Here is a 12,500-nt window from a genome sequence, read left to right on the forward strand (position 1 = left end):
TCCTCCTCGCTGACTCCTGTGATTGACAGCTCCTCCTCGCTGACTCCTTTGATTGACAGCTCCACCTCGCTGACTCCTGTCACGTCCTTCATGAAACTTCAGTGTTTGATCTGTCCGCTCCTCCTGAGGGCCCGAGTACTCATTTAATAACTGACACACACACACACACACACACACACACACTCACACACACACACACACACACACACACACAAACACACACACACACACACACACACACACACACAAACAAACACACACACACACACACACACACACGATAAATAACTCATGATAAGGCTGACTTCTATAATAAATGAGAACCCATATCAAAGTTGTAGTTCTAAAAGATGGATCTTTGGCAGCTCAGGAGACTACATGTGATGTCATTATTGTTTCGATGATGTATCAGATTAATCACAGATATTTCTCAAATTCTTTTGGAGAAACCGTCTGAGACAATAATAATGAGATGAGGCTCTTCCCCATAACTGACAAGATAAATGCTCCTCTCCATGACAGCCTTGAACCCTCTTCAAACACGAGCCTCATCCCCAAACACCAAGGGTGTCTTGAGAGGGCAACAGAGGAGAGGAAATACTGACAAGAACACCATAAACTAAAAGATTTTCTTTTCTTATTGGAAGTAATTCATGATCTGATAAAAAAAGTGATGATAAATGGTAAGTAATTAGTGTAATAAATAACATATCATTCTGTCACAGTCTGATAACTTATAATACATGTGAGATGAATGTGCAGTTTACCTGCTGCATTCGGCTCCCCTGCCGTCTGTGCCCGCTGACGGGCAGTTGGCACCATGCTGCCTCCCCCGCTGGGCCCCCCGTCGCCCCCTGCCGCTCCTGGCGTAGACGGCTGCGTCTCACCCCGGCTCCCCTGCTTAGCCGCTGTGACCTCGGAGGAGTTTGTCGCGTGCGGCGGCTTTTTGGCGACGGGAGGCGGCGGCAGCTTCGCCGGTTTGCTGGTGCCGTTGGTGACTACCGGCTTAGCCTGATCGGACACCTGCTCCATGACGACCTGCCTCGACCCGGCCGCCAGGCTCTGTCTGAGCCCCGACTGCATCTCGGGGGGGCCAGAGGAGGGCGTTTCCATGACGACCTTCTTTGTGCTCTTGGAGAAGATGAAGTTGGCAGCGGAGGCTGGAGACGTGTGTTGTGCGTCGCCCCCTGCTGGGGACAGGGAGGAGGCGTTGGCAGGCGTGTCGCAGCTGCTGTGGAGCGAGGCCATGGAGGAACGCAAACAGAGTCTGGCGTGGAGGCCGTCCCTGGAGCTCATGGCGGCTGTCTTCAAGCGGATGGCCTCCTGCAGGCGCAGGGAGGGGGGGGTCGAGGTCGAGGCCGGGGCCGGGGGGGTCTTCAGCGCCAGGGGGGCGCCTGCTTTCAGACACAGTGACTTGCGGATGGGTTTTTGGGGTACGGCTTGGCCCGGGCTTTGGCTCTGTGTGCTATCAGTGCTGGGTGCGTTACCAGGGGGCGGGGCGATGTTACCAGGGGGCGGGGCGATCACCTGGTTGCCACGCCGCCGCACCAGCTGCAACAGGGAGGGCGTGGCCAGGGGGATGTTGGGCAGGGAGGGCGTGGGACCCGACCTTTGACCCGACCTTTGTGGTTCAGGAGGATTCTCAGTGGTGGATGGTGGTGGGGGCGGGGCCTCTTGTGGGGCAGGCGGGGCCTCTGACGGGGTGGGCGGGGCCTCTGACAGGGTTGGTTGTTCTGTTTGAGCCCGTAGGTCTTTGGAGGGGTCCATGTCCTCAGAGCGCTCCGTGAGACGCTCACCTGGTCGAACGAGACGCTCACCTGGTCGAACGAGACGCTCACCTGGTTGAACTTCAGTGAGACGCTCACCTGGTCGGACGAGACGCTCACCTGGTCGAACTTCAGTGAGACGCTCACCTGGTTGAACTTCAGTGAGACGCTCACCTGGTTGAACTTCAGTGAGACGCTCACCTGGTCGGACGAGACGCTCACCTGGTTGAACTTCAGTGAGACGCTCACCTGGTTGAACTTCAGTGAGACGCTCACCTGGTCGAACTTCAGTGAGACGCTCACCTGGTCGAACTTCAGTGAGACGCTCACCTGGTTGAACTTCAGTGAGACGCTCACCTGGTCGAACTTCAGTGAGACGCTCACCTGGTTGAACTTCAGTGAGACGCTCACCTGGTCGGACGAGACGCTCACCTGGTCGAACTTCAGTGAGACGCTCACCTGGTCGAACTTCAGTGAGACGCTCACCTGGTCGAACTTCAGTGAGACGCTCACCTGGTCGAACTTCAGTGAGACGCTCACCTGGTTGAACTTCAGTGAGACGCTCACCTGGTCGAACTTCAGTGAGACGCTCACCTGGTCGAACTTCAGCGAGACGCTCACCTGGTCGAACTTCCGCGAGACGCTCACCTGGTCGGGCTTCCGTGAGACGCTCACCTGGTCGGACGAGACGCTCACCTGGTCGAACTTCAGTGAGACGCTCACCTGGTTGAACATCAGTGAGACGCTCACCTGGTCGGACGAGACGCTCACCTGGTCGGGCTTCATCGACTGCATGATCTACTGTTGACATAATCTTCTGCTGGCGTTGTTTGGCCTCAGGTAAGGAAGGAGGTGTGGCCTCAGGTAAGGAAGGAGGTGTGGCCTCAGGTAAGGAAGGAGGTGTGGCCTCAGGTAAGGAAGGAGGTGTGGCCTCAGGTAAGGAAGGAGGTGTGGCCTCAAGGAAGGAAGGAGGTGTGGCCTCAGGTAAGGAAGGAGGTGTGGCCTCAGGTAAGGAAGGAGGTGTGGCCTCAGGGAAGGAAGGAGGTGTGGCCTCAGGTAAAGAAGGAGGTGTGGCCTCAGGTACGGAAGGAGGTGTGGCCTCAGGTAAGGAAGGAGGTGTGGCCTTAGGTACGGAAGGAGGTGTTGTAACTGGCTTTTCTGGGATTGTCTTGTCAGGTTGTGACTCCTCGTCTAACTCTGGATCTGTACAGGGCGGCTCTTCACACGCGTCACCCGCTGAGGTCTCATGCGTGTGTGTGTGTGAGCGTGTGTGCGTGTGCGTGTGTGTGCGTGTGTGTGAGCGTGTGTGTGCGTCACCCCCTGAGGCCTCCAGTGCTTCCAGCTCCATTTCCTGGACTGCTCCAATGGCCTCCGCCCTCGGACCCTCGGGGTGAGGTTGCTCCAGCTGTGACGGAGTCTGCGGTGAGAATGATGGGGGTGGGGGCGGGGGGGCGGGGGTGGGGGGAAGTCTGCCGCCTCATCCTGTCCCCCGTAGGCCGACTCTGGCAGGTCCTCCAGGGGTGGAGGGGGAGGGGGCGGAGGCCAGACACACTCCATGAGGAGCAGCTGCTCCTGGTCCCCCTCAGGGGGCGGCGGGGTTGAATCTGAAGGGGGTGTGGGGGATGTTTTGGAGGGGGGCGGGGGTGGATGATGAGCAGGAGGAGGGGAGGGGGGGGAGAAGAGCCACTGATTCTGGTTGACTCAGCGGAGGGTGACTCCACACACATCACCGCAGCGTTAGCACCCCCAGCGTTAGCATCCTTAGCGTTAGCACCCCCAGCGTTAGCATCCTTAGCATTAGCACCCTTAGCGTTAGCACCCTTAGCGTTAGCATCCCCAGCGTTAGCATCCTTAGCGTTAGCACCCCCAGTGTTAGCATCCTTAGCGTTAGCATCCCCAGCGTTAGCATCCTTAGCGTTAGCACCCTCAGCGTTAGCATCCTTAGCGTTAGCACCCCCAGTGACAGCCTGGGCCTCAGATGTGGCGTCTGTCTCCTCGGCTAGCGAGGGGGTTGTCTCTGGTGACGGACAGATACACACCTCGGCCGTGGCGGTGTTGGTGTGTGGTGAAGGACAGATACACACCTCCTCGGCCGTGGCGGTGTTGTTGGTGTGTGCCTGTGTGCTGGGCTGGACCTTCTCCGGTTTCTGTCCCTGCTTGATTCTGACGCTCTTCTTCATGACCGGCGGCGGCTCTTTCTTTGGCACTGCAGGACCCTTTGTGACCTCACTGTTTGACCCTCGACCCTTTGTGACCTCACTCTTTGACCCTCGACCCTTGTCCCTGTTTGACATCTCAGGGATGTTCTGTTTGTCCGCCTCCAGACAAGTGTCTTCCCTCCGATGAACATCCTGATGCTCCCGCTCTGTCACATGCCTGACAACAGTATCAGCACTCTGACTCTCCCGCTCTGATCCCGACCCAGCACTCTGACTCTCCCGCTCTGATCCCGACCCAGTACTCCTCACGGCCGGAGGCTCACATGTACTTGCAGTCGTCCTTTCAAGTGTCTGAACCGGTACTCGGTCTTCCTTGACTTTCACCTCACTTTCACTTTCCTGGTTTTCCAACTGAGAGACATTCCCATCCTCACCACTGGCTGGTGCCTTAGAGGCGGGGCCAACACCCGTAGAGGCGGGACCAATACCATTAGAGGCGTGGTCAGCAGCATTAGAGGCGGGGCCAGCAGCCTTAGAGGCGGGGCCAGCAGCCTTAGAGGCGGGGCCATCAGCCTTTAAGTCGGGACCAACAGTCTTAGAGTCGGGACCAGCAGCAATAGAGGCGGGGCCAGCAGCCTTAGAGTTGGGGCCAGCCACATTAGAGGCGGGGCCAGCACCCTTAGAGGCGGGGACAGCTACATTAGAAGCGGGGCCATCACCATGAGAGGCGGGGCCTGCAGGCTGCTCCATGAGGGACTCTGTGCTGTGGGTCTGGTGAACGCCTCTCGGCATCTGTAGCTGCAGAAGCTTACTGGGGTCTGGAGGCGGACCACACAGGAGGTCAAAGGTGCGTCTGTTGTGTGCCCATGTCTCAGGAGGGGGGGGCGAGGGGGCTTTCACCTGGGGGGGCGGTGGAATGTTGAGGAGATCCCTGAGGTGTAACGAGGAGGGGGGAGGAGCTGTCTGAGGAGGAGGGGCTTTGAGCGACTGAGGAGGAGGGGCTTTGAGCGACTGAGGAGGAGGTGTGGTGCTGTGTGTGCTTTCCTGCCGTGTTGGATCAGACACCACAGCCGAGGACAGAGATCCGACGACCAAGGAGGAGCCAGAGACTGCCAGTGACGTCTTTGATGAGCCGGTCCTCTCTGGCTTTGGAGGCTTAGTCCTCTGCTTCTCCAGTGGGGGGGGGCAGATCTGCTTCTCTAGTGGGGGGGGCAGATCTGCTTTGGAGAAAGTGTGGGGGTGCCGCTCTGGCTGGAGTAACCACTAGAGGGCGATAAAGTCCTGCTGTCACACTGGCTGCTCCCTGCAGTGGAAGAAGCGTTCTGTGGGGACGAGCTGCTGCTCGACTCGGACCGGCGCACCATGCAGGGCAGCAGGTCCTCAGGGCTCAGGGGAGGGCTGGAGACGCCGGAGGAGGATCGGCGGCGGGAGTCTTCCGTCACCGTGCTGGAGACGCTGGGAGAGGAGTGACTGGGGCTTCCTGCTGCACTTCCTGCACTCCCCTGCCCCGTACCCCCCACCTCCATATTGCCCGAGTCCTTCACGTCCACCACCGGCTCCCTCGACCTCCTCGTGATCTTCTCCTCGTGGTGCAGAGAGAACGTCCTCCTCGGGGGCGCGGGGGGCTGTTTGGTCTTCATCACAGAGAGACTGCGTGAAAAAAACACCCCCCGGCTGTTCCTGACATTCTCCCTGCCGTCACCATCATCATCACCATCATCATCATCATCATCATCATCATCATCATCATCATCATGCAGCTGGGCCACAGTGGCCGCCCTCGACTCTGCTGCCCTCTGGGTGGCGCCTTTCCTCTCGGAGCAGAAGGAGCTCGTGTAGCCCCTGGTGCCTCTGCTGGCGGCGTGGGCCGAGTTCACATCTGTGCCCTCCGTAGTGGTGCGGTCCGCCGCTGTGGAGGTGCCGCCACGGCTGCCTGCCCTGGAGGAGACGGTGGAGTTGGAGTTGGACACGATGGTCTCGGAGGACTGCGATTGGCTCCAGTGTGAGCTGGAGGAGGAGGAGGGCGGCGGCTCCTGGGTGTCTCCCCCCCCCCCCGAACGAGATGACCCCGGGCTGCCCCCCCCGGAGGAGGCCAGGCTGCTCTTGCTGGCGGCGGTGCGCACGCTGCCCTGGCTGCGACTGCGGTCGATCTGGATGACGTCGACAGCGGCGGGGAGGATTGCGTTGGGGATGATCTTGGACAGGTAGGTGGCCTGGGGGGAGATGGACATGACGGGCCCTTGAAGCTCCTGCAGGAAGCTCGAGGAAGAGAGGCCGGGCACTGCCAGGGACTTGGGCCGCTGCAGGGGTGCCGCTCGGGGGCCGGCGGCTCTGTGGGCAAAGGACAGGTCGTCCCTGTAGAGGGCCTGGAGGTGCTGCCGCAGGAGCTGCTCCTCTCGGGAGGCTGCCTGGAGGGCCTCGATGCTCTGCAGGTGCACTCGCACGCCCTCGCGGTTGGCTGCTGGCGACTCCCCGTCGATCGTGGGGATGATCACAACATCAAGGGAACTCAAGCCGTCCCCTGCTGGATGCTGCGGTGGCAAGGCTGCCCTCTGCATGACTAGACATGACACAGACAAAACGATCTGTTACCTTCTTTAGTGCAGTATGTTTTAGATTAGTATGTGTATATATATATAGTAGTATGTATATACTTTCTTTAGTGCAGTATGTTTTAGATTAGTATGTGTATATATATATAGTAGTATGTATATACTTTCTTTAGTGCAGTATGTTTTAGATTAGTATGTGTATATATATATAGTAGTATGTATATACTTTCTTTAGTGCAGTATGTTTTAGATTAGTATGTATATATATGTATAGTAGTATGTATATACTTTCTTTAGTGCAGTATGTTTTAGATTAGTATGTATATATATATATATAGTAGTATGTATATACTTTCTTTAGAGCAGTTTTATGTTTTAGATTAGTATGTATATATATATATATATAGTAGTATGTATATACTTTCTTTAGAGCAGTTTTATGTTTTAGATTAGTATGTATATATATATATAGTAGTATGTGTATACTTTCTTTAGAGCAGTTTTATGTTTTAGATTAGTATGTATATATATATATAGTAGTATGTGTATACTTTCTTTAGAGCAGTTTTATGTTTTATATTTCAGTTGTCACGGGTTGCTTAAAGTAAGTTACGACTTTAACCTGAAAACAAATTCAACATTTTTACATTATTATTATTATTTGTATTGCCTTCTGTACCTGCTCTGGTCCCGTGTTGGTACCCACCCAACTCCCTCTGGACCTGCTGTGGTACCCACCCAACTCCCTCTGCACCTGCTGTGGTATGCCCATGATCGTGTGTGGTGTGTGTGTGTGTGTGTGTGTGTGTGTGTGTGTGTTGGTACCCACCCAACTCCCTCTGGACCTGCTGCGGTATGCCCATGATGGTGGTTCTTCTGCTCCTCTTCTTGCTTTTGTCGGGCCGCCTCGCAGGGTTCAGGGGCTTGAACGTCGAGCCTGTGGGAGCACACACACACAAGCACACACACACACACACGCACACACACACACGCACATTGAGGACGCTGGTTTGATTGGACAAAGAGGAAAAGAGAATGCAGTCATTCCACACACACACACACACAGAGCTGCGGTCATAAGGTCTGCAGAGAGAATAATTGGACTTTCACTGCCTCCCCCGGACGACATCTTTAGGACACGCTGCCTCCGCCGAGCATGTGGCATTTTGAAGGATGAGTCTCACCCCGCAAACCATCTCTTCACCCTGCTACCCTCTGGCAGGCACTACCGGGCCACTACAGCCCGCACCTCCAGACTGCAGAACAGTTTCATCCCCAGGGCCATCACAGAACTAAATAATCACACAACCCTCATACCCTCCACCCAGCACAACTGCACTTTTTTTAGTGGTTGCACAAACAAATTTCGTTGTGTATCCAATGCACAATGACAAATAAAGTCTATTCTATATTCTATTCTATTCCCTCCAGCGTTGGTGTGGTTTGGATGTGGAATGTCAGCTGCTATGAACTGCAGAGTTAAAGACTTCAGCTGTGTTTGATTCTGTGGCTACCATGGCAACTGTGTTTGTTTCTGTGGCTACCATGGCTTTGATTCTGTCTCTCCAACACTCTCACCACATGAGAGAGGCATAACAGACCCACCCCAGGGCTACCTCTAACCCCTAACCTCTAACCCCTAACCCCTAACCCCTAACCCCCTAACACACACCTAGGGTTACACCTAACCCCTAACCCCTAACCTCTAACCCCTAACCCCTAACCTCTAACCCCTAACTCCTAACCCCCTAACACACACCTAGGGTTACACCTAACCCCTAACCCCTAACCTCTAACCCCTAACATACACCTAGGGTTACACCTAACCCCTAACCTCTAACCCCTAACCTCTAACCCCTAACCCCTAACCCCTAACCTCTAACCCCTAACCCCTAACCCCTAACCCCTAATGCACACCTAGGGCTACACCTAACCTAGATAACCACCAGTACAGCAGCACTCTCATTATAACAGACCCACACCTAACCTTGATAACCACCAGAACAGCAGGACGCTCATTATAACAGACCCACAGAAGCACCAACAGAGCGGGGTAGCAGTCTCTGTCCTACAAGGTGGAATCCATGTTTGGTTCTTATTGCCCTTGAGCTAATGTAGGGAATCTGAAAGTTGATCTGTTGTCATTCGGTCTCAAAAGGCCTCCTCCCTCCTCTCTGGGGTTAGATCCCTGGGGTAGGGTTGGGTTAGAACCTTTGGTTAGAACCTTGGGTTAGAACCTTGGATTAGAACCTTGGATTAGAACCTTGGGTTAGAACCTTGGATTAGAACCTTGGGTTAGAACCTTGGGTTAGAACCTTGGATTAGAACCTTGGATTAGAACCTTGGGTTAGAACCTTGGGTTAGAACCTTGGATTAGAACCTTGGGTTAGAACCTTGGGGTAGACACCTGGGTTAGGGTTGGGGTAGGGTTAGACACCTTGTACAGACCTTGGCGTGTGAGCACTGGCCTTGTGGAGACGGACGACCCCACAGATGCTGAGGATGTTGAGGAGTCGGCAGCAGCGATGTTCCCGGACGCTTCTTGCTCCTCTCTGAGAGTGGAGCTGCCATCTCTCTTTGGCCAGGGGCTGACTGGAGACTAAACAAACAAACAAACAAACAAACAAACAGCATGTCCACGTCTTACATACTGCTGGAGGATGGGACTCTTAGCGGTCTGCGCGCACACACACACACACACACACATGCAGTGCCTCGGACACTTACAGTAGTCGGGTCAGTCCGGTAGTCCACACCATTTTTATGTTCTGTGAGGGAAACAGACAAATAATATCAGAGACACAGATCGAATACACACACACACACACACAGAGAGAGACACACTCACACACACACACACACACACACACACACACACACACAGAGAGAGACACACACAGAGACACACAGACACTCACACACAGATCGAATACACACACACACACACACACACACACACACACAGAGACACACAGACACTCAGAAATGCCCTTAAATTAGTTTTAAAAGAAGAATGTGTAAGCAAGGTGTGCTCGGGTAAATCACTAGTAATGGGTTAGGCTCTCTGGCAGGAACGGGTGACGTAGACCCACACACACACCCCCCCCCCCCACACACACACCCACACACACACACACACACCCCCCCCCCCCACACACACACACACCCACACACACCCACACACAGACACACACACACACACACACACACACACACAGACACACACACATCAGTGACGTAGACACACACAGACACACACACACACACACAGACACACACACACACACACAAACACCCCCCCACACCCACACACACACCCCCCCCCCCCCCCCACACACACACACACACACCCACACACACACACAGACACACACACACACACACACACACACACACACACACACCCTCACACACCCACACACACACACACATACACACACACACACACACACACACACACACACACACCCTCCCGCAGCAGGTTCTTCAGGCCCTCCTGCGCCTCCGTGTGCAGGTCCTGCAGGTGTTTGGGCCTGCTGCCCTCGATGAAGACGTTCTCCTGGAAGTGCTGCGATGCCCTGTGATGCCCCGTCAGTCTGGCCTGCTCGTCCTCCTGGTGGTGCTGCGATGCTGTATAACGCACCGTCAGTCTGCCCTGTTCGCTCTCCTTCGGCCCAACTGCAGTTTCATAGGGAGAGCAGAGACGTGGGGAAATAAGAGAAGTGCAGTGTTTAGTGTTAGTGTGTTAGTGACCGTGGTTACATGCATTCGAATAACTGGCTTAGTCGGACTGAAATCAAATTATCCGTTTCATGTAAACACCTTTGTTCGACTATGTGCGGTCCGACTACGATCCGATTAACACCCCTGGATAACTCGATCCGATCCAGTTGATAGTTCGACTATTGCGGCATGTAACGGTGAATTGGATAAGGAACTGGACTTTGCGTCTTTGCGCATGCTTGAGATCCCGCCGCCCTCCTCCCTCCCTCCCTCCCAGGTCGTGACCCGGAAGTCGAAAGAGACAATAAGTTGTCTCAACTGTTCATACTAATGACGTTTATTTATTCATATCCTGCAGACTGTCTCACAAGCTTATTCTTGTTGATTATGAACAAACATAACAGAAGAGGTCCGAAGATATGAGCACCTTTACAACCCCTCCTTAAAAACGTATAAGGACGTTCAAATGACGATACTTATGTGGTGCCACTGTGTTGACAAAAACGTTGACTGCGACTGTTTGGACAGAACGCGCTAATTCACCGAACAAATACTTTCATATTAATTTCCCACCACTTGTTAATCATGTCATCCATCCATATCGATGTGAATCAATCAATACTAATACAATTTTAACTGTGATGTGTTTTTGTTTCATTTCACAACGTATTTACTGTATAATCAACGATAGCAGGTGCCCGCTTGTAAACAGTCCACATTTTATTTGCTTAAAACACACAGCAGTACTGTCAAATCAGAAAGCAAATCAGCTGTCAATCGGCTATTACCTGACCAATACCTTTCAAACTCGGTGATAGTATTCACAACTAATTTGTTCTTCATTCTATCAAATATGATGAAGTGTGGTCCGCCAGTGGCCCGTAATGGTCCAAAAGTAAATTATTGCGACATTTCTAACATACAACGAAGAGAACACAGCCAGTAGTAGCCTAATCTAATAAAGAGTTGCCTAATCTATTAACAAGGTCATGGATTGGTGGCTTAAGACAGGAACTAAGGAAAGGAAATTAAATGAGAAAGCCTCCGACACAGACAAGGAGAAAGTACAACGGCGAGATGGTTCAGCCCGAGGGCATGGCAGAGATGCCAGTGTGCCCCTGTGATCAGCTCAGACGAGTGGAGCATAAGATCATTAGCACACGTGAGCATGCTGGCAGCACCGCACAGCTAATCACATCAGCGCATCAGATCACCGGCTAGAGAACACAGACAGAACACACACAGAACACACACACACACACAGAACACACACACACACACACACACACAGAACACACACAGCTAATCACATCAGCGCATCAGATCACCGGCTGGCAGACAGGCTGGGGGACAGAACCTCTAGTAGTTACACAGAACGGCTCCTCTCAGGAGAACACACACAGAACACACACACACACACACACACAGAACACAGAAACACAGACGGCAGTGCAGACGTGGGGAGAGGAGACTGGCTCCAACAGAGGTGGCCAGAGTGTCCAGAGGTCGCTCTTGGTTTCAGCATTTTGGACTGAACCTCAGTGTGTGTGTGTGTGTGTGTGTGTGTGTGTGTGTGTACCACCTAACTAACACACGGTAGCAGGCTGCCACTGAACCTCCCCAACACCCCTGACTATTCATTCACACTGCAGCATATGTCATTTTAGCCTTGCCCCTCCCTGCCCCTCTCTGCTCCTCTCTGCCCCTCTCTGCCCCTCCCTGCCCCTCTCTGCTCCAGCCTTACCCCTCTCTGCCCCTCTCTGCCCCTCTCTGCCCCTCTCTGCCCCTCTCTGCCCCTCTCTGCCCCTCTCTGCCCCTCTCTGCCCCTCTCTGCCCCTCTCTGCTCCAGCCCTGCCCCTCTCTGCCCCTCTCTGCCCCTCTCTGCCCCTCTCTGCCCCTCTCTGCTCCAGCCTTGCCCCTCTCTGCCCCTCTCTGCCCCTCTCTGCTCCAGCCTTGCCCCTCTCTGCCCCTCCTTGCCCCTCTCTCCTGGGGCTGTGGTGAACCCCACATGTGTTGCTGCTCAAAGTCCTGGCAGAGCCTCTCTTACCCCACGTCATAATGCCCCAACACACACACACACACACACACACACACACACACACACACACACACACACTCACACACACACACACACTCATACTCCACGTCATAATGCCCCAAACTCAGTGTGTTCGGCTGGATTAGCGACTCCCAGCGGGGGGGTCAGGTGACCAGCGTGTGATACTGTGTGTGTGTGTGTGTGTGTGTGTGTGTGTGTGTGTGTGTGTCTGTGTGTGAGCTCTCTTACAGGGGAGAGATCC

The 12,500-nt window shown here is 54.0% G+C and overlaps 1 protein-coding gene across 1 annotated transcript in view; it reads right to left on the minus strand.

The window, feature by feature from the left end:
• Positions 1 to 12,500, minus strand: part of kiaa1522 (KIAA1522 ortholog) — a 14,517-nt gene that overhangs the window by 7 nt on the left and 2,010 nt on the right. The window contains 10 exon segments of the mRNA XM_031586600.2: positions 1 to 123; positions 768 to 1,796; positions 1,866 to 3,183; positions 3,240 to 3,370; positions 3,511 to 5,119; positions 5,122 to 6,485; positions 7,307 to 7,414; positions 8,926 to 9,076; positions 9,205 to 9,245; positions 9,946 to 10,155. The exon segment at positions 1 to 123 is cut by the window's left edge and continues 7 nt beyond it. Coding sequence (XP_031442460.2) covers positions 89 to 123; positions 768 to 1,796; positions 1,866 to 3,183; positions 3,240 to 3,370; positions 3,511 to 5,119; positions 5,122 to 6,485; positions 7,307 to 7,414; positions 8,926 to 9,076; positions 9,205 to 9,245; positions 9,946 to 10,155 — 5,996 coding nt within the window. The 3' untranslated portion in view covers positions 1 to 88.

Source organism: Clupea harengus, chromosome 19, assembly GCF_900700415.2.
Source record: "Clupea harengus chromosome 19, Ch_v2.0.2, whole genome shotgun sequence".
Lineage (NCBI taxonomy): Eukaryota > Metazoa > Chordata > Actinopteri > Clupeiformes > Clupeidae > Clupea > Clupea harengus.